Source organism: Silurus aristotelis (genome assembly GCF_946808225.1).
Source record: "Silurus aristotelis genome assembly, chromosome: 16".
NCBI classification, from domain to species: domain Eukaryota; kingdom Metazoa; phylum Chordata; class Actinopteri; order Siluriformes; family Siluridae; genus Silurus; species Silurus aristotelis.
In genome coordinates this window covers 2,556,829-2,584,510 of record NC_139589.1, presented here as the reverse complement: position 1 = coordinate 2,584,510, position 27,682 = coordinate 2,556,829, and the positions used below count along the sequence as shown (strand labels likewise).

Below are 27,682 nucleotides of genomic sequence, written 5' to 3'. Positions count from 1 at the left end.
TTGTAGAACCGGTAGTATTTGGGGGCGTGACTTTTTGTAAGAGGGCGGGGCCTGATCGCTATGCCGCCTTCCTCTGTGTTGTGTTTTCTGTTACTCGCATCGCCATCTTGTTGCGAGTCCAGTCATGCAGTCGGAGGAGTTTCCGGGAGATCTGTAGACTTTATTTTTGTTTTTAATGTTATTATAATATTACGGATTAAAATTACAGCTTTGTGCGCGTGAACACTCCGGTCAGCCCGCATACACGTGACCTGCGGTGTGCGTGTGTAAATATATATATACATATATATATATACATACATATATATATATATATATATATATATATATATGTGTGTGTGTGTGTGTGTGTGTGTGTTTTAAATACACTGTATCCTCTCGGTGTACGAAATGAGTATTGATACCCTTCTGGAAGCGGCTCGATACCTGGAGTGGCAAGCCCAGCAACAACAGATTACACGTGGTAAGGTGGAGAGGGGGGTAAGTGGGTGGATGGGGGGCGGGTGGGTTGTTAGGTGGGGGGGATGACTGGATTTGTGCATGATATAGAGAAATAAAAAGAAGAATGTATTTGTGTGTATAGACTGATGCACGCTGCAGCACTTGTGCAACCGCCAGTGTTCTCAACAGGACGTGTAACACACACACACACACGAACGCTCATCACGTGCATTTTTTTTTTTTTGCGTGATCATGCTGCTGCTGTTCTTGTCTTTGTATTTATATGTACGGTGCATCGGCGTCGGGTGCGCGCGAGCGTTTCGCTTTTGCTCGGTTTCCGGGTTATAAGCGCGCGTGCTATATTTAGTCGGCGACTCCGTGCCGTGGAGGGTGGGTGAGCACGCACACTCTCACTCTCAGACACACACACGCACACGCACGCACACGCGCTCCTCTTTTCGATCTCGTTATCCATTTCCGTAAGGAACTGTCTTGCGCCGTGCGCGCGCGTCTTTTCTTTCTTTTGGTTTTTCTCTAAAAAAGAAAAAATCATATTCTGAATATTTATTAGATTCTTAAATCAATTTGTTATTGGACCCTTTTTTTAATATATATAATATAAAGTTAGGAAATGTCGTAAAGCTCGTGCACTGGGCGGTGGCGATTGTGTGTGTGTGTGTGCGTGCGTGCACGCGCGCTCGTGTTTACGGCGTGACATTGTCGCGTGACTTTGTCTCGCTTCCGACTCCGTGACAGTAGCGTATCTATAAGTTGGAGAGAGAAAACGAGAGAGAGATCCTCCTCTGTTACATTCGCGGTGATCAATTGCGTGTGCGCACGTGTGTTTGCGTGCGTGTTTTTTTTTTTTTTTTTTTCGCTACAATCTGGGAGTAGAGATTTTTTGTTGATGACGTGTCACCCCCCCCCCCTTCCATGCATAACGTGTTCCGAAAAAAAGCACCGCCCTTTACGACCACGTGCGTACACGACACGCCCCCTATTTTCCTTTTAAGTGCGTGTGGCCCCGCCCATCTCGGGTCTCTGCGCCCACAGCGTGGGGAAGTGGGGCGACTCCCAATGTCGACTGTCTAATGCTGGGGTTATATAATGGGCTGTTTGCGGGGGATTTTGATTGATTGGTTTATTTATCCATCCATCCCTCCATCCATTTGATCTTGCATTGGTGAAAGAGTGAATCAGTATCTGTTTTCCTTTTTTTTTTCGGTCAGTATGCAGATCCTTCTGAACGTCTTGAAGATCACAAACAAGCCTTCGATCTGCATTCATTGTATTAATAATCCAAAAAAAAGGCTGTTTACATGTGGATCTCATTCCACGCTCACAAAGATCAGATACGGATGTATGGTGAGCTCGAGTTCTTCTCATACATCTTCACAGTGTCTTCATAGAGCTCCTATAGAAGCTCTGCACCATATAAAGGCGTCCTGTACGATTGTACTCTTCGAAGAACAGTCTGGGGAGCATGAGCCTGATGTTCCTACACCCATATACCTTCATGTACGCCCGCCCCACTACAGTCCACTTCTGTACGTTCTTGTTGGCACGATGCCGTCTAATAGAATTTTGCTTCGTCCACACAAAAAAATGGGGGGTTTATTCGTTACCTGGCGAGTATTTAACACTTAAATGTTCCTCCAAAATATTGAATACCTCCGGATAGAAGTGGAAGCGGACTTGTTTTTTTGGTTCTGGAAGCAGCCTATTTGACTGTGTAATGTCTTCTGGCTGAGTTTGTTCTTTCTGAGAAACCCTTTGAGGATTCCAGTTTTTAAAGCCTGAGATGTGCAGAGCGATTTGTTGACAATGTCGTGGGTGTACGTTACCGACCCCGGGCTTAAAACGTGTCTGCTTGGGGGGCTTGTGTTTGTGTTACAATTTCGTGATAATTAGACTTTTTTCAGGAATTAAGTTTTTATAGCATTTTAATATACCAATGCACAAGAAGTGAATGGAACGAGTGGTATGTAATATCGAGATGTGAATCTATGCCTGGACGAGCATGCGTGGGTTCCTTGCATTGTTTGCGCTCCAACAAACTCGCATGTGTGAGTAATTGCGTGTGCTGTACAGAAGGGGGGGGGGGGTGAAATGGCTGCGTCCGGTTTGTACAGAGTTTTTTTTCCCTTCCCCTGACTTGTTTATGTCATCTTTATAAGGACACCAGGCTCTGCTATGCCACAAACACATGTCCATTAAGAGCTGTGCTGCCCTCTAGAGTGTATGTCCTATTGCTCACAAAACACTGTCCATCTGTTAACGTCTTTTTTCGAGAGAGCCTCGTGCTTGGCGTTCCGGGCCGTAGACGAGCCGTACACGCCGCTGCTCGAGCGATTTGTGGTTTGAAAAGGAGTTCGATTAGCGATGCTGCTTCATTTCACAAATGGTTTATATGGAGTTTTCTCTTTTAGCATAGAGTCTAAGTGTGTGTGTGTGTGTGTGTGTGTGTGTGTGTCCCAAAAGCCTTGTTCTTTCATAAAGCACAAAAACGCAGGAGCTTAAATGGAGAGATTTCGGGTACCCGGTTGGTACCAACCTAATTTGATGTTCGAGGATTCCCACGTGCCTCTGTGTTGGTCTCTTTGCATCCATAGCAACCGTCACTTCGCACGCTCGACCGCATTAGCAGCTCCCTTCTCTTTTTTTTTTTACCCCATCTTTTTTCGAGCGTAGGCACTGCAGTAGCGGAATACAGCTCGTGTCTCACAGCGCTAATGACATCAGTTGAAATGGGCTTTTTGGACCCCCCCCCCCACCTTTGCCTGTTAAAACACAAGCCGCAGAACAAAAGCGAAGACCCTCGACCATTGGTTAACGTCTGCTCTACAGCGCCATCTGTCAATCAATGGCAAGCGACCAATCGACAAAATGTGCAGTTGAGACGAGATTCCCTCCTTGTTTCATCAGGGTGCTGCTGAATGAGATCTGGTGCTGGTTTCTGGGTCAGACACCTCCCAAGGCTTTGCTCCTAAGCCTGGATTATGCTTTGTCAGAAGTGCTTTTGAGAAGAACTTCTGAAAAGCATGGAATGTTCATGTTTTTTTTCTCGGACAGCAGGCAGATCATAGCCAGGGCGAATGCTGTTTGTTAAGCAGGTGATGTCGTGTAAACAGGAAGTATGCACTCCATTGTTGAATAAAAATATCGACCCAGACGAGGATGTTGACGTTTGCGGTGTGCAGGTCGCCCTTCACGAGTCCATGAGTTTGAAACGCCCCCTTCACGATGACTTGCGTTGTGAAAAGAAAGCAAAATGGCTCCAAGCCAACAACAGGAAACGGAGAACTTTTTGAATCGAATATATGACTTTTTAGGAAAAAGAAAGTGCTGCTGTAGGGATGGTAAGATTCCCTGAATCACGTCGGTGCATCGGCATAAAATTGAACGATGTGATGCATCAATATAAAAAAGTTTGCGTCGGATTCAAGTAGTCATTTACTGCTACGTGAATATGACGCATCACAACACTGCGGAGGCCGAGGCGTGTCCTGAGAATCATGTAGAATACAGATTAAAATGGCAGAGGTAGAGCTGTAACTTCCTGCAGACACAACAGGAAAAGAACGTCTGGTTTAATCTCATCGTTTCTTTTCTTTGCGCTACAAAGTCCTGTTTGTGAAAGAGCCATGGGTAAGAAAGTCAGAAGGTATTTGGGTAAATTGATGATTTGCTGTCTGTCTGAACGGAAGAAATAAAAGTGAACTTTGTACCATACTGCATTGCACAGCGTCGTATTTTTTCCATCGAATCAAACTGTGCATAGCAACGTATCGCATCGGTAGCTGCTTTATATAAATCTTGAATGTATCGTATCATTGGCTAAGCTTCGAGGCACATCAGTTATGGAGATGCACATCCCTGTGCTGCTGATTTTGGATCTTAAGGGTTGATTCCTTTTCCACAACTCCAGTCTCGACGCTGTCCCGAGCCATAACGCAAATCATAGTCATGTGATTGTTGAACATGAAATAACGGTATCTCCACAATGATTTTGTTGTTGTTAAACAGATATAATAACATATTAGAACAATCATGGAAGGAGTCTCCAGTTTCAGTGTGTGAAATTGGCTTCGGTTCTACCGGAAAAGAAGTGAAAACCATCATGTTAGCTTTAGCTCCTCCCACTCTGAGTCTGGAACCTTTCTGTACAGCTCGGTGTTGTCTGACAGGATCTGCTGTGCCAAGTTACATGATTATTACACTTCTGGTTAAAGAGGAGTGATCTTTTTGTCTTTTTATGGCTTGTCTGAGAGCCATGTGGTGACCTGAGTTTACACGTCTGGCCCTAATTTGCAGTGGTGATGTTTGGGGTGCTGTGGTCACACTCGGGTTCACTCCTCACGCCGGGCTCACGCAGTGCGATATTTAATAGTTCTCTTTTCGATTGTTGCTTGTTAGACTGTACAAACCTGATCCCCATGTCACACTGTAGGATCTCACTTGTCATAATATCAGACTGTACGACAGTCAAAAACCGACGCACACAAGAAAAAGTTTTTACGTCATCGGTCCATGACGCATTCAGACCTGCGTTCTCTCACTAATAGTTGCTAGCAGCAAACTAAAACATCCTACAAACACTTGTTTTCCCTCCATAACTCGCTACTTTCTGTACTCGCTGTACTTTTCCACCTGACTCGTTTCAACGTTTTCTCTGAGGTGGTTTGAAGTTGTCACGCTAATTTCTCCATCAGGTTCTGTGCTTTTGTTTTGTTGGTTTTCGCTGCAGGAAAGAGTCTGAAATCTTCTGACACTGCCAGAATTTTACTGGTGGAAAAAAAGATTGTATTTTTCATTAATCAGCTGTCGGTGAACATGTCCAACCAGCGATCAAAAACTGCAGATTTTGGCTTAGAATTATAGGAATCTTTAAGGATTTTTTAAATTTCTCAGACGAACAAAATCGTGGCCAAAATCGCAGATTCAAATGATGCATGATTGGTCTTATAGGTCCAGACTGTGTCAAAATTCGACTTTTTTTAAACCAAAACGTAAGTGTCCCAATGTAAAACCAACCTGAAGTGTAGACACACAGAGCTGATTGGATTTATCAGATCATTCCAAACCATGCTAGTCACCAATCGTAGACCAAGTGGCATTTCACCAATATTCATCGACATTGGTGTCTCTGTGGCCACTGTAGGTTTAGATTTTCCTCTGTACCTGGTTGACTGGAGTAGAACGCAGTGTGCTGTTGTAGTCCATCTGCCTTTAGGGTTCACATTTCTACTCGCCACAAATCTAGAGAGTCGTTTCTTCTGTTGCTGAAACTTTCCTGCAGTGGGGTGGTGTGGGAGAACTTGGGCAGATTGAACACAAGTTGTGCAGCTGCGTTTTGGATCATTTGCAGTGGACGAATAGTGTTCAGGGGAAAACCTGCCAGCAGAGAGTTGCAGTAGTCCAGTCTTGAAATGACAAGAGACTGAACAGGCACCTGGGCAGCCTGTGTGGACAGAAATGGTTTCTTGATCTTGATTCTTGATCTTCTCTCTCCTTTTAGAGGAGGATGAGCGACAACAAAAGGCCCTCCTGTCCTGTCGAGCGCAACCCAAGCGTCCTGAAGTTCCTGCCTCACCCATCCAGCCAGTGCAGGTCAACCACGTGAGCTGGAATGAAGACGCAAGAAGAGAACCTCGCAACCACCAACCATGCCCTCTAGCCCCAGCTCCTCCCCTACCTCCACCCATGCCCATAACAGTAATCCCAATCCCTGTGGTTCCTGCTAACCCTGCAGCCTCAACGCTCCACACAGCCTCCACCATACCAGTGGTGACTCCTCTGGCTACAGCTCTATCCCCTCCAGGCGCACCTTTACTCAACCATGTGGTGAAGGACACACACTCTCCGTTGCACCCGCAGCATTTTCAGTACCTTCAGCATCGCCCCCTGGTCACCCACGTGAAGGCAGAGGGCAGCACCTTGCCCCAGTCGGGCACCAGTCCAAAGCAGCACCCTCAGGCCCTGCTCCAGCCCTGCCCGGCACCTGTCATCACCCCTCAGCATGCCATACTGGCCCAACCCACTCTGGCACAGAGTCATATATCTCATCCGGCCCGACCCAACGGCGCATCGTTGGAGGACAACCGCGGTCTGGATGGCAAGAGGCGCCCCGGAGGGTGGGATCCTTTTATTTTTCTTACATTTATACCTAATATGGTTTGCTTCACCAGCAAGGCTAAGGTAGATCATAAGGCATAGAAGCATTGAGCAGTAAATACGAGGCTTGCAGAAGGTTCTTTAGGTTCTTTAGAAGCTATTCAAGGGTTGTTTAAGGGATGGTATAAATCTAGAACATCTTAAGAGTAACTTGGATATATTGCTCACATGCAGCTCCAGTTCTAACCGAAATGCATCAACATTGTGCTTACAGAGCAGGAACCAGGGAGGTGCACAATAAGCTAGAAAAGAATAGGTGAGTTACTTCTACTTCTATATCTGTTCCACATATTCTGCCTGTGCTTTAAGCAATAATCACTTGAACACCAACGGGGTCTAGTTGAGGGAATCATATAGTTGAAAAGGTGAAGAGGATGACAATATTTTCATTAAGGGCGTAGGACCTGTGTTAAAGTGACTGTTTTCGTCCGTATAGTTACTCAAATGGATTTATATGGGGTATGGTTCTAAACCAGGTTACTGCTGCCAGGAAACGCTACAATATCAGCCCTATGTGATGACCTTAACTTTGTATAAGCAGATCTGCCAACTTTAGGAGCTCCACAATTGACCATCAATGTATTACACACATCATTTAAAAATGACACAGAAATCCTGTATGATATTAACTATCACTGCCTGGAAGCTCCGTCCGCTTGTCCCTTCATCTGATTTTGTCTCAGGGCTTTCAGGACTCACGGGCAGCTCACGGGCGATTCAACAAATCATAAATAATATGAAATATTTGTGAGGACGCTCGCTGTTTAAATGCACAAGAAAATGCCGATATGGCTTTTATTTATTTACATTTTTTACTAGTTTTCTGACCTAAAATTTTCTTGATTGCTGCCGCCAACAAGCAGTTCCAGACCTTACAGCTAGTAATATTATTAAACCCTTGTTTACCGTAAAAGCGTAAAAAAAAGTCCCGATTTCAATTTTTGACTTTCTGGTCAATGAAATAATTAATTGCGAGTTAACAAAGTGGAAAATTTTTTTATCAATATCCCGCAAGCCCTCATAGGCCTTAATTACGCAGGCAGCTAATTTAATAGCTGACTACTGAATCCGACATAATAAACCGTTAAATACACATTAATAGAAAAAGGTACAGAGCTCAGGAGTGGCAGGTCGCTACTGCGTTTCTGTTGTTGTTCTGTGTGTCCATTATTGTGCTGCTACACTAACTGTCATTCCCATCGAAACTAAACCGTTTACCGCCCGCTCTATGTGTCTGCTTCAGACGTGCGCATCTGAAGGAATGCTTCGAGACCCTCAAGAGGAACGTCCCCAACGTGGACGATAAGAAGACCTCCAATCTGAGCGTGCTCCGAAGCGCCCTGCGCTACATCCAGGTACGAGCTCGGCACTTTCCTGAAACGGAGAGATGGTCAGCAATGCGCTTGAGTTGGGTTTGTTTGGAGTCCAAGTGCAGTAGTCCCCGACGTGTTCCAATGACCCCCATCGTAACTAGAAAATACAGTCGAGACATTGCCTAGGAGTCTCAAAGAATGGTGAGTGGTATGGGGTCCTATACTGTAATTTGTCAATAATTTAACATAGTTGAACAAAACAGAGCAGTTTGCACGACCGTAGTGTATAAACTTTACAGTATATATAACGGAGCCGCTCTGTTTGTGTTTAGCGACGATGGTTAAAAAAGAGAGACGAGATAAAATTGTGCTTTGTCGATCGCTGGATATAATAAGATGTCTCACAAACGGCGGATCGTCATCGTAAGACTGGAAAATCCCAAGTCGAAGCATCGTAACTCGGGGACTACCTGCACCCAATAACAGGTAGATTAGCTGCTGAAAGGAAACCTGACGGATTAATTGGTTAAGAAGAACGAGGATGACGGTTTAGATTCGGGATGTTTGCGTGTGTTTTTATATGATGTTCTGATAGCTATAGGGACATTTCACAGTTTTGACCTTGTAGAGAAGACGATTAGCCGAAGACCCCACACCGAGAACGTTTTATTTTCCTTCAACTGAACGATGCAGTCTTTGTGTGGGGAAAAAGCTGCAATCTAAAATGTCTACTTGCAACAAAAATTGTCAGAAGGGTGACTGTGACTGTGTGTGTGTGTGTGTGTGTGTGTGTTTGATTTTCCTTACATTCTTGCGTGCAATGGGCATGTTTTTATGGTGCCGTCTGATTAGCTTGAACAGGACTGGATTCAGGAAGTTTGTTGTAAAAGCTAATGTTTAACGCTGTGGGTGGGGATGGAATGGTTCATCAGGGTCAGAGTGTTTGTGTTTTTTCTGAAACGCAATAAGAAATGAGAAAAGCAGTTTATATTTATTTGTGTATAGTTTTTTTCCTTATTTGCTTCTTGTGGGAGAAAGCCAGTGTGAAAGCCAGTACCACTTTCTGTTCCAAGCGTTCTCTCTCTCTCTCTCTCTCTCTCTCTCCTAACACACACACACACACACACACACACACACACACACACTCACTCACTCACTCACTCTTGTACATTCACCCAGCTTAGGTGCTTTTGGCAGGAAAATGTCACAGGCATATGCCACAGTACACAGTCCTCCCTGGGAGATTATTCTTTGTCATTATGTCCATTTTTCCCCTCTTTTTATATCTTTTCTTTATTTATTTTGATCCTTCTGATCCTGATGTTGAACTGTGAAAGCCATTGAAATTACGCTGTAGGTGCATACGGATCTTAAGCACTACATGAGATCAGGTTTAAAAGCAAATACTACGATCCCACCGAGAAAATAGATGTTTTACAGAACATTTTTCGCATTATTATGCAATTTTCCCGACTAAACCTGACCCGCACCGTGTTTTGTAGTGCAGGGAAACAGGCCATGCGATGACACAATTACTCCGAATCCTCCTGTACTAACACAGAGCCTCCCGTCCCCCTCCTCCTTCCTGTGGGGCCACGTGAGGCCTGAGCACATGGCGAGCGCGAGTCCGCTGATGTCAGCGGCAGCTCCAGACAAACTCCGCCCCTCAAAGAGCACACGCCGCTCTCATGTAGCACATGCTTACTGGCGCATCGACTCGAAGCTGCAGCCTCCTGAGGAGGTTTGAGAGCACGGAGAGACGATCCTGAGCCCGTATTTGAAATGTTCTGTGTTTGCCAAGACATCTTGTACTTGTTCTATTAATAGCAGGGGTATCCCAGATGCCCCTGCTATAATATCAGTCTCAGCTAATAGCCTTTAATTATGCAAATCTTCCCAATAACTACGTGTTGAAAGATTTATATAATATATTCATTTAAACAGCACTCATTTTTATTAACGTGGGATTAAGGCAGCAGGCATTTTTCTTTGACCTTTTTTATTTAAAATCTAAACAAATATACACACATTCAATTACTGCATCCTTTCTTTTACGCAGATAAAAAAAAAAAAAATAAAACTCTACCGAAAACAAAATTTCGAATCACTAAACATTTGTTTTTACTGACACGCCAAGTCTCAAATCAAGCACCAAAATCCGCCATGATGCACACATCCGGTAATTAAAACCGTCCGTGTGGAAACATAGCAAAAGTTCTGTTTGGTGTTCTGGTGATTTACGTCATTTAAAATGCCATAATTACTTTCAAAACAAACGTTTCACTAACAATAAACATACACTTTCATAAAGTGTATCTGCGCTCGTGTGGAGACCCAGCGTCCGGGTAGTGAAGGAGAGAACACGAGGAGCGACTGTAATTAAAGGAAGGGTGTGGGAGGAGAGCTGGGACGAGTGCTGGGTTGTAGGCGTCTGAGAGGTTGTCTGTCCAATCGGATCGACCCTGTCGTTACAGCTCCGCCTTCTTCTCTGTCACTACGTCGCTCTCTTTTCCTTCCGTTGCCAGGGAGACTGCAGCGGGTTCCAGCTGTTGCCGTGGTGATATCCTGCGGGACCTGGCGACACCGTCTGCTCGGTAGCTGGGAAAAACAAAAGGCAGCGCAGGTCGAACCTGACCTCAGATCAGTCACACAAGCATAAACGCGAGGGGGGGTGGGGGGGGTGTCATGTAACCACATGACCCTCATGATATTCAGTCATTTGTTCACTTCCTGTCCAAGAGACACTCATGGACATCATGACGTCATGGTTTGATGTAAAATTGTTTAATTGTTAAAATCAATGTTCGGATTTATAAACTGAATTTAACTTATTTATAGCCGTGAACTGAGTTTAGATTTAAAACCTAAATCTTGCGGGCAGAATTTTACGTGTTGAGATTTTTTTTTTCACGCTTATAAACATAGTAAACATACTTAGGTTTTTTTTTCGGGTTGACTTTTTACGGCCGACGTCTTGCAGTGGTTGGTTGATCGTCAGATTTATATATGGAGCTCTCACTTAATAACAGATTCGACTTGATCCAAACAAAATCAAGGCCTCAGCAAGGAATAAAAACAATCTGAAAGCGTTTTCTTTAATCATTTGAGTAATTCCTAGTTCCTAATTTTCCCTTCACATGAACTAGGAGACCCAAACCTAATCCAGCATGCTCAAAGCCAGCTGATGATCTGCTTTCCATTGGTTGGAGTGGAAGATCTCCTGTTATAGAGCTATAAACCTATTTAACATAAAGAATGTGAACGCTGACCACAACCCAGACCTCCTCACTTTCTCACCTACATCAGTACCTGACTTTACCAATCTCCACAAATCTAGAGGAACATATTTCCCAGAAGAGTGGAGCGTATTATAATGGAAAAATGGGATTAATGTGTAATGGGATGGTCGAAAAGAAGCACATACCAATTTTATGATCAGGTGTCCACAAACCTTTGTCCATACAGTGTAGATATGTGTGTCAGTGTGGATCTGTCCTATAAATTCATGCTTTCTCCAGCAATCCTTATTTAAATATTTCTGCTTTTGTACTTGGATTTTGAGATAATCGCTTCAGTAATCAGACATTAGAAAAAGTTTTTTTACAGCACCATTGAATAAACTGTAGTAAAAACAGGGTCTTAAAAAGTCTACAATTAAAAATTTCAGGTCATAAATTCGCAGTTTTGGGTCTTAAATAATCCGAAACGGGTCTTAATTTTCCGATTTCTATGTAACGTTACCTGTAACGCTCCCTTGTAACAAGCACTTGTTCTTGTTGGTTAGTTCCCGCGGTGTTGTAGTTCTTTCCTCTGCTAATCCAAATATAATTCGCTGTATTACAACTAAAAATGATACCAAAATGCGACAGCCAATCAGCTTTCTGTTATGGGCGCTAATCCTTCTTGGATTATACCACAGAAGTAAAACAGATTTTATTTTTCGGCTGTAGGGAAGTGTATTTTTAGCGATACTTGGTTTTAAAATAATGAATTTAGGGCTCAGTTAAGGCCAACGTTAAATTTTACCTATTTGTGTGTTTTTGATGTTGTGACAAAGATCCTAAATTTGATTCCTAATGGTCTTAAAAAGTCTTAAATTTGACTTTGTGAAACCTGCAGAAACCCTGTAAAAGATCTGTTGAGAAACCTGGAGGTATTTTTTGTTCAGATCCACTTAAACACTTTGCATCCATTAGCGACGCGTGGCACGTTACCTTAAACACCATTACTAACGCTCTTAATAAAACTAGCGCTCGAAAGCCGCAGCGACGAGGCCCAGCTGTCGTCTGACAAGAAATATACATATTCAGAAGAATTGTATTTAAATACATAAACATCAGGACAGATGTTTACGGTACGACTCCGCCGCACAGGAATCGCTACGTTTAATTGGAGAGGAGGGGAAAAAAGTATATTGTTTCATCCCTGCTTTGGCTCAGCGTCAAAATCCAGACTGTTGCCGAAGAGATTCCGCATTTTTATTCTGTAGATTGAGGACATTGAGGACAATTTTTAATAAAAACAAAATAATAAAATATATATATATAATATATATCACAGGCTCATTGGCTTTCTATTCCTGGAATCATTATTCTTGACATTTTGCTTCCGGGGAAAGAAAAAAAAAGAGAGATTCTAACTAATCTGAAATCCAGAGACAGTTCCAGAAAAAAAGCAAACACCCATTTTTGGAGCATAAAGCCAGCGATGGTGTGACGCTACCGGATTAAAAATAGACCCGGGCTGAGCAAAGGAGCTGGTTTTAAAACGAAAAGGCCAGCAGGATCAGATAAGCCCCGACGGCAAGTATCTTTCTGAAAGATGTCATTTACTGGATGATTTTGATGAATCAACCGAGTCTATTTGCAAAATGGTCCAAAAATGGTACAGACACAAACTGCTTTATTCCCTTTATTTATTCATGAATGGTTTAAAAAAAACACAATTCTCCATATGGTTTTACTTCCCCAGAACATTTTTGCATTTATGATCACTCATAATACGCTTTATAGAACAATGGATAGGGACACCTGCTTTTTTTTGCCCTCAACTTTTTACCATAGAGTCGGAGCGACAGGATGCCTTTGTGCATTTTCTTCACTTGAACTAGGAGACCCAAACTTGTTTCAACATGAGAATGCACAAAGCCAGGTTCATTAAGATATGCTTCACGTGGCTTGGAGTGGAAGATCTTGCTGCTCTGAACTTAAACCTTTTGAACAATGCTGGATAAATATGAACGCTAAGTTCACCCCAGGCCCCAGGACTCACTTCACCGACATCAGTACCCAACCGCAAAATCTCCAGAACACACTCCAAAATCTAGTGGAACATCTTCCCAGGAGGTTTTTATATAACAGCAAATACGGAGTAAATGTGGAATGAGATGTTCAGAAAGCACATACCAATCTTATGGTCAGGTGACCCGATGGTTTTGTCCATATTAGGGTAGCTGTCAGGCTGGTGGGTGGGATCTGGCAGGAAAGGAAGGTAATTGGGAAGGGGAAAAAAAATCACATTCTTGCACTCCGAGTGCAGAGTCTCGTGAATTCACAGGTTAAAGATCATGTAGATAAAGTTGGCATGAAAGTGAAAGTTAGCACAAGCAAGAAAAAAAAAAAGAAGTCAGTCATGTCCTGTGTCCTTTCCCCTGATTTGTATTTTCCGTGAGGGGAAATTCGTTCTTGTTTGCTCCGACTGCTTCTCTCGTCTACCCGAATTTCATAAAATCCTAAAGCCAGACCGAATATATTGGCACCTCTGTAGTATAAGCTGGTCTTTCCTCTTGGTCTCAGCTTGTGTTCATCGTTTGGTGTAAACATGGTTGTGTCATAACACAATGTTATTGAGTGAAAGGAGGAAACTGGCTGTAGTTTGGACTGTCAGTTTCTCTTCGTGGCAGAGGGAAGATGGCCAAGTTAAACAGCTTTTCACCGAAGTGTTATTTCTTCCTCCCTACAAAAGCCCATGAGTGTAGTTTGAAGTCGTCCTGAAAATTAAAGCTGATTTAGACATTTTGTACCTCAGCGTTGGAACACTAATAAAAGATTTTTTAAAAGATTCTCATTTTAATTTTGAGTCCTGGGGAAAAAATTAGCAAATTTTGATAATTATGCATCGTTTGGATTATCTTAGTGATTTTTAAACTAAACAAGCAATTTCATTGTGGCCGATTTTGATCCAGAAGATCCAGAAAGTACATGTCCATTAATCACTATTCCACAAACATGCCTCAAACATGCAAAAAATAAATAATAATAATAATCTGGTTTTATTTACTTGTTGTGTCTCCAGGAAGTTACAGCTCTACCTCTGCCATGTTAATTTGTATTCTATGTGACACTCAGGACATGCCTCGGTCTCCGTAGTGTTGTCATACGTCATATTCACGTAGCAGCAGCGATGCTGAGAGAACGCGCTCGAGAAACGGTTTAGCGAAGAAAATTCGATCAATATACAGCCGTTATTGTCTAAATAGCTGCCAACCAAAGTGAGTACACCCTCAGTGATAACAGCTGTATGTCGTTTAATTGTGCGAAGCCACACGTCCTATTTATCATGTTTTTGTTTGCTTGACAGGACCATACAAAATTGTGTATCTTGTATTAGAAGATTTGAGTCCAATTCTCTCACACTGACCACTGGATGTTCAACATGGTACCTCATGGTAAAGACTCTCTGAGGATTTGAGAATTTGAATTGTTGCTCTCCACAAAGATGCCGAGCCTATTAGAAGATCAGTATCACCCTGAGTTACAGTACAGTGGTCAGGGTCATACAGAGGTTTTCCAAGACTGGTTCCATTTGAAACAGACCTTACAAGGGTCCATCAAAGCAGTCGTTTTCTTGTTCTGTGCGTCAGGTGCAGAAGCTGCTTAAAAAAAAAAACAGACGCATGAGATGCAAAATCGGAAGGTCCGCACATCAGTACTCAGACCGAACGCCGCACACTGCAACAAGCACCAGAGGGAAGCCTCTAGCATAAATTACTGGAGCCATGTCGTGTGGTCTGATGAGACTAAGATATACTTGTTTGCCCAGATGGTGTCCAGCATGTGTGGTGATGCCCTGGTGCAGCAGAGTACTAAGAAAATTGTCAAGCATGGTGGTGGTAGCATCATGGTCTGGGGCTGCATGAGTGCTGCTGGTACTGGGGAGCTGCGGTTCATTGAGGTAAACATGAATTCCAAGATGTGCTGTGACATCCTGAAGCAGAACATGATGACCTCCCTTTAGAAACTGGGCTGAACGGCGGTTTACCAACATAATAACGACCCCAAACACACCGCCAAGATGACAACTGTCCTGCTGAGGAAGCTGAAGGTGATTAAGTTGCCAAGTATGTCTCCAGACCTGAACCCTATTGAGCACTTGTGGGGCTCCTGAAGTGAAAGGTTGGGAAGCACCATGTGTCTAACATCCAGCAGCTCCATGATGTCATTATGGAGGAGTGGAAGAGGATCCCAGCAACAACCTGTGCAGCTCTGGTGAATTTCACACAATTTCGATGTTTTCTGAGGGTTTACTCAATTTTGTTGCCAGTTATTTAGACAATAATGTCTGTATGTTGTTATTTTTAGAGGACAGTAAATCTGTACTGCTATACAAGCTGCACACTGACTACTGAAATGTGAGGGGTGCACTCATTTTTGTGGGAAACTGTACATATAAAATATCAATCAATTTCTAAATAATAAAAGTACAGCGCCTCTACTAATGAGGGTAAATAAATAAATCATTTTTTACAGACGCACACGTGTTAACGACGCATAGCGAGCGATACAAACGACAGCTTGTATCCGACGCACACGTTTTTTGCTACTGCTGATCTCTATAAATTCCGCCGAACATAGGTGGGAAGTAACGAAGTACAAATATTCCGTTACTGTACTCAAGTAGATTTTTCTGGTATCATTATTTTACTCCACTATTTATTTTTTTTGACAACTTTTTACTTATGGATTTTTTTACACAAATATCTGTACTTCTACTTCTTACATTTTAAAACCAGACTCGTTCCTTTAGTTTTAATCTATTTAGGGGACATGATCGATTATTTTTTTTTCCTTTTTACTGCAATGGCATACCTGTAAACATGACCGAGAACAGAGACATTCCTGTCACATGATCATCATCATCTTTTCTCTGTTTGTCTTCTATATGGTGGATGTTCATCCTGAACACATTCATTAGAGTACATTAGAAATTGATTTGTATTAATATATTAATATAATGTGAGATTCAGTTTCCAGCGTGACACTAAAACAGGTAGTAATAATGACTACTTTTTACTGTAGTACATGTCAGAGCCCAAACTTCTTTACTTTCACCTGAGTAAAAGAAAGTGTAGTCAGAACTTCAACTTCTACCAGAGACTTTTAAAACATGAGTTTCTGAACTTCTAGTGAAGGAGGTGTGTACTTTTGCCACCTCTGCCTGACCACATTTTGGACTTGCTCTACAGTAGTAGCACTTGAATAGTAAAAATCCTTTTTTTTGGCGTGTTTTTGGCTGTTTGTTTTTCCTTCCTTGTCCTTATTGCTTGTTTAATAAAAATGTGTTTTTTATAAAAAAAATATTCAGGAAAAAATAATCCAATTAACCTCTTAGCCCTCATCGGCGCACCAGCGCAACCAATATCCCGTTGTTCTCAGGTGTTAATGTTAAGCAATTGATTAAATTAAAAGGCACAAGTGTAACCATGACTAACAATACATCATTCTAACGCTCCAAGCCTCAAGCAGTGATTTCAGATCCACAGTTTTTCAATGGAAAGAATGTGTGCATGCATAAAAAATGCACTACTTACATTATTATTGTAATAACGAGTCACAAACACATCCGCTGCTGCTAATCCCGGTTTATTAGGGAAAAATAAAAGCATTTCTGACTCCAACCAAACAATAGTGTTGTAATTTCGATGGTTATTCTTTTACTTACGTCACAATACTTAAATTGTGTATTGTATATGTTTCTGAATAAATTTTGCATAAAAAAATGACATCTTGCAGGTAGAAAAACCAAATATGGCTGGTAGAATATAGTGTTACAAAATAAATGAGACCACACACTTGAAAATAAATAAATGAAAACTGTAAAAGAGGCAGAATTTCGGGCTTCAGTCTGCACTCTATAGGCAGATGTCGATATTTTTATTGTGCACCACCATAATTTTAAACCTTTTATTTCCAGCCAGTAGCATTATGGAAACAAAATGATTGATGGAAAATATAGCCAATGAGTGCAGGATTCTAACGATATATGGGAGGATTTTATTTCCCACGTGTCAGGCTTAGTTTTATTACTCTTTACAAACTTTTACTGGTCAAACGGCACACGTGAAGGACCAGGATGTGATGCAGCTCTCAGTTCTGCTCAAACAGCCTTTTTCAGCTCGTGATAACTGGACTTTGTTTACAAAAAAAAAAAAAAAAAGAAAACAAAGAAAAAAATGGACAGTCAAAAAAAAAGGTGTTTTCTTGGAGATTTGCACAAAGCAGGGGAGGAAAATATTCTTGGGGCGGAGTAACAACAGAGACTTGGAGATCTGAATGGAGATGGAAAATCTGAGCCTATTTCACATCTGTAAGTTACAATATATCTCCCTTTACAGTTTTATACTATGTTTATACGAGGTTTTATTGCCCGTTTGTTTTTATAAGAGAAATTCTTGAAATTTGTGTGTGTGTGTGTGTGTGTGTGTGTGTGTGTGTGTGTGTGTGTGTGTGTGTGTGTTGAGATTGGAATGGCTGGACATCAATATGAATGGCCATGACTGTAAAAGAATAGCTTGTCTGGCTACCTGGTCATCAATATATATATAATAAATCAATATTAATATCCAAACATGTAGAACAAAAGCCTTTAATGGTCAGCAGTTCATTTTTATGCAGACTGTATGAAGAGTATGAATGGACACGTGAGTTTAGCAGGTGGCTCTCAAACAGGAGGAGAGAGAAAAGGATCAGACATAATCTCAGATAAATGTTTGTAGGAATCTCATTTATCATAAAAATCTTCAAAAACTTTGTAATATAAACTCATGAGACATGTGGCTTTTAACCCAGTACTTTTCTGGATTGCTCCAGGACTGATGTCATGTACAGTATTTTTCAGACTATAGGCCGCTACTTTTTCCCCCCACGCTTTGAACCCCGGCTTAAACAATGAAGCGGCGGATTTATGGATTTTTCCTGGGTTTTTCCCGGTTTCACAAACTTCAAGCCAAAAAACTGACCTGTGTTCTAAGCTGCACGGCATCGGGAGAAAAAACTGCTATCGATGGTGATTTTTAAACGCACAACGATGCCAAAAGATAAACTCCCGAGAGAAATAGTTTTGAAAGGAAGGAGGAAGACAGTGAACAGTGACTTGGTCGGCTACTGTTTAGATCCAAGCCGTTGTAGCGTGTTGAGTCTGGGTCATGGGAGAGCTCGCTAACTCCAGTTACAACAGAAATCATATAAGCACAGACAGGTTTCCAAAACTCGTGCTTTTTTATTTTTCTTGACAACAGCGTTCCGGGTTAGTCAAAGAAACTTAGAAATAAGCATCAGAAAATAATAAGGACATATTCCTCGGTCTTGCACACATGCAGTAATACCGGAAAAAATGCGGTTGCAGGCTGTTCCCCAAATACCGCTCTGCTCTTAAAGGAGCCACAACATATTTCACCCGTTACACCGTGTAACAGACACTGTCTTTCATTAAAGCCTGTGTAAAGTTCATTAGTTTCAGTGTAGACACCTGCGGCTTATAAACAGGTGCGGCTTATTTATGTTCAAAATATGTTGTAAAACACAGTATATATATATATAAATAAATAATATATGGGTGCGCTTAATAGTACGGAAATTACGGTATTTATGTATGAAATAAAAATAATGTTCAATGCAGGAAATGTATATCCAAGGCACTTTTAGGTTAGATTTAGGTAGCGCGTCAACTGTGAGTCCCAAAAGCTGTGGTGAAGGCTAACAAGTAAATTTTTATTTGTAGAGCGCTTTTAACAGGGGACATTGTCTCAAAGCAGTTTTACAGAGATAAAGTTAAGAATGTATAAGTTTGTTACTATAATTAAGTTGGTCCGAAAATGACTGGCAAGGAAGAACTCTATGAGATGGCATGCGGAAGAAACCTTTAGACTTAAAAGGGAACTTTTCCTCATCATCACCGAATGTCCATTCATGACAGTTCCATCATTGTTGAGGTGTGCAGTTCAGTGATGAACCCATAAATGTAACCTGCGAACCTGAGCACATTGTAGCAGACTTTTTGATATTAATTACAGTCCAAATCCAATCCAAAGTTCTTGAGTTGCTCAGTAACTTCATGGATGTTTAGGCTGGTTACATGGAACCATCCTCAGCTCCGAAGCTTTTTTGTCAAATGCATATCAATTGCTTAACTCGTACAAGTAAATACATCAACCTACAAAATCTAATCGCAGCTAGGAAACTGTTTCAGGGGGACATAAGTGGCACTCGCACACCTTAATGTTCTCCTGGATCATTGCTGTGATTTGATTAGACGACCAGGTCGCTCGATTTGCATCCGCGCTTCCCTTTATTTCCTCTTTCACATTTTTATTTGTTCATATTTTTTGTTGTACAACTAAGCGACTTGCGGAGGCTATTTGTAGTCTGCGTCGAACAAAAATGTAGGCCAGAGTCTAAAAATAGTATCTTGGTTTAATTGAGTTTGAGAGGTCGAGCGAGTTGGAACAGCTAAGAAAGCGTTGTTTTTCTATGGGATTAGCGCTCATTTGAGTACTTAAAGCACATCGAGTGGGAGACGAACGACACGCCCGCGAACACAAAGCTGACACGCACCTTACGCTCAGCTGACACACCGACGCGGAACGCGAGCGGACAGGCAGGTTTTTCTGACGAAGAGCCGATTGGCTGAACCGGAACGCTGTATTTAATCTCTGAGGGCCACGGCCACGCCGCTGAGAAAACTGGGAAGAGGTGGGGCTTCGTCGGGGAAGGAAAAGGAAAGCGAGAATAAACAAAGGAAGCACATCAATAACGATATAAAGCCTGTACACAACATGCCAAATAGAGCTGTAGTAGAGAGGGCTGGGTCTGTGTCGTTCACGCTCTCTGGCTTTTCGGTTAGCGACTGTAAATCAAAATGTGAATTACGATGCGTTTGTGACTTTTTGATTTAATGCTGAAAGCAGATCAAAGGAGAAAACGGCTTTCCTTACAAAAATGTCACATTTTTTTAATTTTTACAGATTTTGTTTAATCAAACAGTATAGTCATCAAAATCTTGCCGAAACAGATATAATCAGTGTGCTAAAGTGCACAATATTTCCAGTCTTAAACTGGAAATAAAGGACATTTCAATGGAGCTCTTTTCTTAGGAAGAAATGGAGCCATTTGCACAAATGATCTATAATATAATACTAACTGGAACAACATATTCAGAGACCATCTAGTCCAGACCCTCTAGTCCAGACCTCTAGTCAAGACTATCTAGTCCAGAGGTTCCAAACCACTGGTTCGTGGCCTGGTACTCGGCTATGGAAGAGTTGCTACAGTGTTACGGAAATGTTCTGGAGAAAACGTCAGATATGAGTCTTTGTTGTGTTTGTGCAATTTGCCCTCTAAGATTTACTATTCAAATTTACATGGAATGATCTGATCTATAAAAATATGTGGTTTGAGGTTGTTCTCCAAATTAAAAAGAGGTTGTGCAGGGTATAACGTTGTATATAACGTTGTGGGAATCTTTGTTGCTTTTGAAAAGCCTGTAGTACGGTGGCCAAGAAGGGCAAAACACTAACAAATCCGAAAACAAAACAACAAATCCGAAAACGCAATGACAATTCTGACAAAGCGGAAAAGGTAGGTATCGTTTGTGAATGGAAAACTTACCGATCATTGGACGAGACACCTGTCATTCAAAATATACAGGAAGTATAAAATATTATAAATTTGTTTGTTCTACATGTGTAAAGTTCTCCGTTTCATTTAAACAATTTTTTTTATTTTGATTAGTTGCACCTTTAAATATAAGAAAATAACAGAAGTAAAGAGAATATAAAATGAATTCAAAGCTACTTTGATGAAGGACATTCATATGCAGTGATGTTGGAGATGCTGCAGTATATCATCACATAAAGATTAGTTTTTACACTTTTACACAGACGTTCCAACTTTCTCCTGCTGCAGACTGTTACTTCAGACGCTTTATGGTCTGATATCCATAACTGGCTTTACCCAAAGGTTCCCCATTTAAGACATTTCACTGTGAAGGACATTATCTTTTGGACTTAGAATAAACAATAACAAAGACGATTTTCTTGTTAATAAAATTCTTCTGATGGGAAAATTTTAGATACAAAATTCGAAATACTTGAAAGTGAAACCAACGTGGTTTTTTTTGCATTTTATAATGAGTTTATTTCTTTCACAAAAGCCCTAAAAGTGATTAAAAAGAGAAATGCTATGAATCTTTTGTCCTTTTATAGAAAACTATTTACAGAATAAACCATAGCCCTGTTTATTTTGATCCTTTTTTTTATTTAATTTTATTAATATTATTAGAAATTGTATTTATTTATAAAAAAAATTTCCCACTTTCCCCTAAATATATGTGTGTATATATTAGTATTTTCATGCACCTGCTCTGTGATATTACCACATTGTTTGTATATGGCTAATTGCTTAATAATTAAAAAAAGAAACAAAGAAAAAAGACTGTTGTACTTCCTGTCTTGTAAGTCTTGAATGACAGGTGTCTCGTCCAATGATCTGTAAGTTTTTCATTCACAAACTATACCAACTTTTTCCTCTTTGTCTGAATTGTCGTTGTGTTTTCAGATTTGTTAATGTGTTTTCGTGCAACAGTTTAGACAAAGCGGAAAAGGTAGGTATCGTTTGTGAATGAAAAACTTGGCGATCATTGGACGAGACACCTGTCAATCAAGACTTACAGGAAGTACAACAGTTTCTCTTTGCTTGCTTCTGTTTACTTCGGTTATTTTCTTATATTTAAAGGTGCACTAATCGAAATAAAAAAAGTTTAAAGTTAACAGACAACTTTACACATGTACAAGAAACAAAGCGATAATATTTCATATTTCCTGTATATCTGGAATGACCGGTGTCTCGTCCAATGATCGGTACGTTTTCCATTCACTAAACCTTTTCCGCTTTGTCTGGATTGTCGTTGTGTTTCCGGATTTGTTTGTGTTTTTCACTTCTCAGCCACCGTACCGTAGTGATCCATATGAACTTCCCTAAACCACTGATGGATTATGTGCTGATGGTCAATCAAATATTTGTTATATTATAATATTTGTTCAAAAGTCCCACAGTCACGAAATAGGATGGTTCCTCCCAAGGTTTCTCCCTCATGCCATCTCAGGGAGTTCTTTGTTTCCACAGCTGCCATTAGGGACAAACTTTTACATGCTTTATTACTGCTTTATTACTGCTTTATCTCTGTAAAGCTGCTTGAGACAACGTCCATAGTTAATTAACGCACTCCACAAATAAAAATGGATAGAATTTTTTAAAAAACGAGACAAAAATATTGTGCATTTTAAGCAAGAAAAAAGTTTTTATTCAGAGATATTTCATCATTTATTTTTCATATTGAAACAAACAAAAAACACAGCATACTACAGCAACCACATTTCTGTCTCCAGACCTGTTTTTTTTTTTTTTTTTTTTGGGGGGGGGTATAGATGCCTTCAACAAAACACCTGTACGTTGGCAATACATTTTGTAAAAATATGTAAATTTGTACGTTTTATCAAAAAAAAAAAAAAGCCTATTAAAAAAAAAAGTAAAAAAAATTGATTATATTATATTTATTGGGACTCGACCAAATATCCGTGTGCAAAGACACTTTTAAATAAGAAAAAACATTTTATCAGCTTATTTTTTATAAATTTAATTATCTAATTCTACAAATTATAATAAATATATTATATATCAAATACACTATATGGAAAAAAGTATTGGGACACCTGACCATTCCAGCCATATGTGGTTCTTCTCCAAAATATTACCACAAGCTGGAGCTCCACAATTATATTAAATGCCTTTGGATGCAGGAGCATGACATTTTCCCTTCACTTGACAGAGGAGACCCAAACCTGTTCCAGCATGACATTGCACAAAGCCAGCTCCATGAAGATCTGCTTTCCATCGGTTGGAGTGGAAGATCTCCTGCTATAGAGCTCCAACCCTATTGAACATGAGTAAATGTGAACTGCACCTCAGGCCTCCTCATTTTCTCAACTCCATCAGTACCTGACTGAAAGAATCTCACACAAATCTCCACAAAATCTAGTGGAACATCTTCCCAGAAGAGTGGAGGTTTTTATAACAACAAATGGCGACTAAATGTGGAATGGGATGTTCCAACCATACAGTGTACTGTAACTTGCTATATATAGAATTAGAAATATTCATTTATATGTTTTGCATGTAGACTCTAAAGCGTAAGGAGAAGGATTACGAGCACGAGATGGAGAAGCTGGCGAGGGAGAAGATCGCCACTCAGCAGAGACTGGCTGAGCTGAAGAAAGATCTGGGCCAGTGCATGGACGTCTTGGAGATCGAGCGCATCCTCCGGCAGACGGCCCAACCTGAAGATGACCAGGCTTCCACATCAACAGCATCAGGTACGGCGTCATTGCTCCTTCACACGAGAATAATAATAGAGATTTCTTTTTTCAGTGTCGTGGAAACAAACAGTCCTCAGTTTTGTTTCTCAGTGAGGTTGCGTGGAAAAGTTTTCCGTAGTTCCGACAAGAATGGAAACAATTCTGACCTCGGTAACGCCGATGATCTCACGTCCTCATGTGCATGATGCTAAAACTTGACCACATTTCCCATCTTTAAATGATGCTGATATATAAAAAAAAAAACCCTAGATATTAAAATTAATAGTCTGAGAGAGAGAGTGAATCTTCTGAAAATCCCCCAACAAAGCAGCATTTGTTCTGACTGAATTCCAAGCTGAACTTTTTTGTATACTAAATCATATACCATGGTTGGATTGCTGCACATAAGGTTAGCATGGTAGCATGCTAATCAGCAGGTCCAATCATGCCCTGTATAGGATTAGCAAGGGGAAGTGGTAGCTCGGGGGTTAAAGGTTAAAGGAGGTCGGGGTTTCAAGCCCAATTAACGCCAAGCTGCCACTTTCGGGCCCTTGCGCGAGGCCCTGTACAGATTGACTTTCACTGTGCTGAAATGTACGTGACACATAAATGCCATTTTTACTTTCAAATATAAAGAAACATTTTATTGGTCACATGTACATTAGTGCAGTGTGAAAATCTTACCAGAGGTATAAGTGCAGGGGCAGCCATAATGAAGCGCCCCATAGAACCGAAAGGGTTAATGGCTGCTCAAGGGTTTAGACCCAATAACCTTCCCATCAGTAACCCAGAACTTTAACCAATGAGCTACGACTTTAAACGCTGATAATTCGACCGCTCAGGGACAGGCTATTATATATATATAAAAAAAAAAAAAAAACAACACAAAAAAAGATCTTGACTCTGCCCCACTCACCCTTAACACTTGTTTGCTTTTGCGTTCGTCTTTCAGCTCTTTATCCCACATGCATATACGCTGCTCTGTGATTTCGTCCCCTGGAATCCCAGATCTCATTAATAAAACACTGTTCAGGTGTGTGATATTTACGACTCGACTCCTTCGGCTCCGCTCGCCATCCACAAACCAGCGCTCGAGCTCAGCCCCGATTGTATAAAGAAATAGTGCACTGTATCTACATGTAAAATGTGGGGTTTTATCAACTACGGATTTACACTGTGGAATCGGAATCATTAAGCCTTTCCTATAGTCGACCGCAAAATGACATAAAAAACTGCAGAAAGGACAGTGTCCTGCAGAAAGGACACACCGCAGAAGAATGCGCATTTCACGTGTCGGCAAATCGGCTAAACTGAGTTGGATTTATTTACGCAGGTTAAAAATATTTATTAAAAGCTTTTTTCTTTTCACATTTATATTCACAGCATTATAATATACTTATTGGGAGAAAACCGGTAGTTCTATGTAAAATTAGACTTTGAGCACCCCCCAATAACCAAAATGGTATGATCCATTCGCGAACACTCTGCGAATTTTTGACTGTGAGTTTGGTACTTGAATCTTCGACTCTGGGGTCACCTCTATGTAAAATATTACATTATCGTTTATCAATGAATTCTTTGTGTTGTCTTTTTACAGAAGGCGAAGACAACTTCGAGCAGGACGCCGCAGACGGAGCGCGCTCCACGTCCTTGAGAGGTCAGCCGGCACCGTCTGACCCCCGCTGTCCCATACTTCCTCCTCTGTCCATCCTGCCCTCTCACATAGCCTTCCAGCACAAAGCCTCCACCCCTCCACAGACCCAGAACGCAGCCATCGCCCCCCAGCCCAGCGTCATAGCGCACGCCTCCGTCTCGCACGCCTCCGTCATCCAGGCCGTCAATCACGTGCTCCCGGCTTCTTCCAAATCCATCAGTCATATCACCGTGCACCCGGTGACCCTTTACCCGCAGACCGTGGCCGTCTCTCAGTCGTCTGTGCTGGGCCACATCACGCAGACGCTGACCCAGCAGCCTCAGAGCCACAGCCATGTGAACGGTGCTGCTGTGGCACAGCAGGGCACTATTGTGGGAAAGCCTACGGCCGTAGTGGCCCATCATCACGCAGGTCTCGTGGGGCAGGCCGTGCTCAACCCAGTGACTATGGTGACCATGCCGCCTTTTCCTGTCAGCACGCTTAAGCTAGCATGAAACATACAGGTGTAGGGCTTGTGAAGAACATCTGGATTGTCAGAAAAGAGCACAGGACTGTTATCGTGCCGAGCGAATCAAACGAGAAACACACGTGCGACCTTAAAACCACGAGTTTTAATCGCAGCGAGCGACGCATCCATTTCACTCCGTCTTATGGGCGCAGCTCAGAATAAACGTCTCAGGCGTCGCTTTCTCACCCGGTCAACAGGAAAAAGAATACGAATACAAAATCACAGTTAGTGAGAACACATGATTTCCTGCATTATTATTATTATGATGATGATGATGATGATGATCAGAAACGATTGCTCGTTATCCGGCTGGCATTCGATAATCCTCAAATCTCGAAGTGCCTAAACTGTGGTCTAAATCCAATGGCGCCCTCTGCTGTTTAAAACGCGGTCCAGCAGAGGCTTTTTCATCAGTCACAAGGATTATTCGGTTTTCTTCAATGCCAAACGTAGGCAGAGAAAACGAGGCCTTCAGATAAAGACTGTTAAAGGAGTAGAAGACCGGCGCCCTCACTCGGCGTCCAGGAAATCACCGGACATAGCGTTCGTAACGTAGGCGTACAATTTGACCCGTAAAGCGTAAATTTCTTCCAATACACTTGTGTTTGTTTGGCGATATTTACACCTCTTGAGATTTCTTCTACAAGGCACTAGATTTACTTCCACGGATTAACTTTTCTACCTGGCATATGAATGTCAATATGTGAACGCTTGTCCTTTAGATAATTTTTTTTCTCTTTTGCCTGACGCATCGTCATGTTTTCTTTGTATGTGTGCGTATGAGAAAGAGCTTCATGAAGATGTTCATCATCATCACCTTGTACATTACACTTTTAAATTAATTAACATTTCTACCTACACAATAGGATGCTTTCTTCCCCACATCCACGTATCATATAACACTCGTGACACTTTCCTCGTGTTGCTTCCTTGGGGTACCTTCCTGCCTTCTTTTTTTTTTTTTTTTTTTTTTAATATATAGTAAATCCTTAATATTTTGTAGTTATGCTTTTTTTTTTTTTTTTTTTTTTTTTTTTTTTTTTTTACTATAGAATAAAAAACCTTGCTGACGTACTATCAGATTTAACCAGAACACTGTGATTCCCTGCTCGTCAATTCGCCAGTCCTTCAAAAGAAAAAGAAAAAAACTATTCCAGGTTTTTTAATTTACGCGCTGAGGTGAGAAGGCCACGTTCTTATGTCCAATTTAGATGTGAAAGTCCCATCATGACCGTAAAGAGTGAACGATACATGCTGTGCTTTATATTTGGTAAAAAAAAAAAAAAAAAAGAATTCACTTACCTTTTTTTATAAAAAATTAAAAAATTATTATTATTTTTTAATTGTCTATGTTCTATGTATGTGTTTGTGTATATATACATATATAGATATAAATGTGATGGATATGCACGCATTCACATATACGTGTATGTATTTGAGGATTACACCGTTGCCTGGTTTTTGCATGTAGATTGCAAAAAAAAATGTTTTCCCATTTTGTTTTAGCATTCGATCCCCCCATTATTATTATTATTATTATTATTATTATTATTGTTATTATTATTATTATTCCGGGACCATGTCTAATAATGTATGATGTGGTGGGGACCATTAGACCTCATTTCTAACATTGATATTATATATACATATATAAAAATCTGCATTTTTTCCCTATGGAGAAAGTTTAAGTTCTATATCGCCTGTACATTTTGGGCTGCATTAAAATCGAATTGTCCACCATGAAATGAAACTGTAACGTTGAAATATGCGAGAGTAATTTAAAAAAAAAAAAAAAAAAAACCTAAACAAAAAAACAAAACAAAAAGACTATTCGTAATAAATCTTACATTTACAAAAAACATTTGTCCCAATTCTTTCTTTTCTTAAATTTGTTATCGTATAAAATACACAATTGTGGGATAATCGGTGTTTTTCACATGTTATAATCTCTTCATCATGGGTCC

The 27,682-nt window shown here is 40.9% G+C and overlaps 1 protein-coding gene across 3 annotated transcripts; it reads left to right on the top strand.

Annotated features, from left to right (window-relative positions):
• Positions 1-303: 303 nt before the first annotated feature.
• mntb (MAX network transcriptional repressor b) lies at positions 304-27,577 on the top strand. 3 transcript variants are annotated; one of them, XM_083564489.1, is made up of 6 exons: positions 304-463; positions 5,960-6,575; positions 6,830-6,871; positions 7,859-7,970; positions 23,382-23,574; positions 25,154-27,577. In XM_083564489.1, the coding sequence occupies exons 1-6, from the start codon at positions 391-393 to the stop codon at positions 25,702-25,704; spliced, it is 1,587 nt and encodes a 528-aa protein (XP_083420615.1). In that variant the 5' UTR covers positions 304-390; the 3' UTR covers positions 25,705-27,577. The 3 variants fall into 3 exon arrangements, with proteins under 3 accessions (XP_083420615.1, XP_083420616.1, XP_083420617.1); XM_083564491.1 differs by lacking the exon at positions 304-463 and adding an exon at positions 2,371-2,507; XM_083564490.1 differs by lacking the exon at positions 6,830-6,871.
• Positions 27,578-27,682: the final 105 nt, after the last annotated feature.

What these genes read in the sequence shown, in the direction of transcription:
- mntb (XM_083564489.1), top strand. Translation starts at nt 391, where the DNA reads ATGAGTATTGATACCCTTCTGGAAGCGGCTCGATACCTGGAGTGGCAA. An exon ending in GCAACAACAGATTACACGTG is followed by an intron (nt 464 to 5,959) that starts GTAAGGTGGAGA and finishes CTCTCCTTTTAG; the next exon opens with AGGAGGATGAGCGACAACAA. An exon ending in GGCAAGAGGCGCCCCGGAGG is followed by an intron (nt 6,576 to 6,829) that starts GTGGGATCCTTT and finishes TTGTGCTTACAG; the next exon opens with AGCAGGAACCAGGGAGGTGC.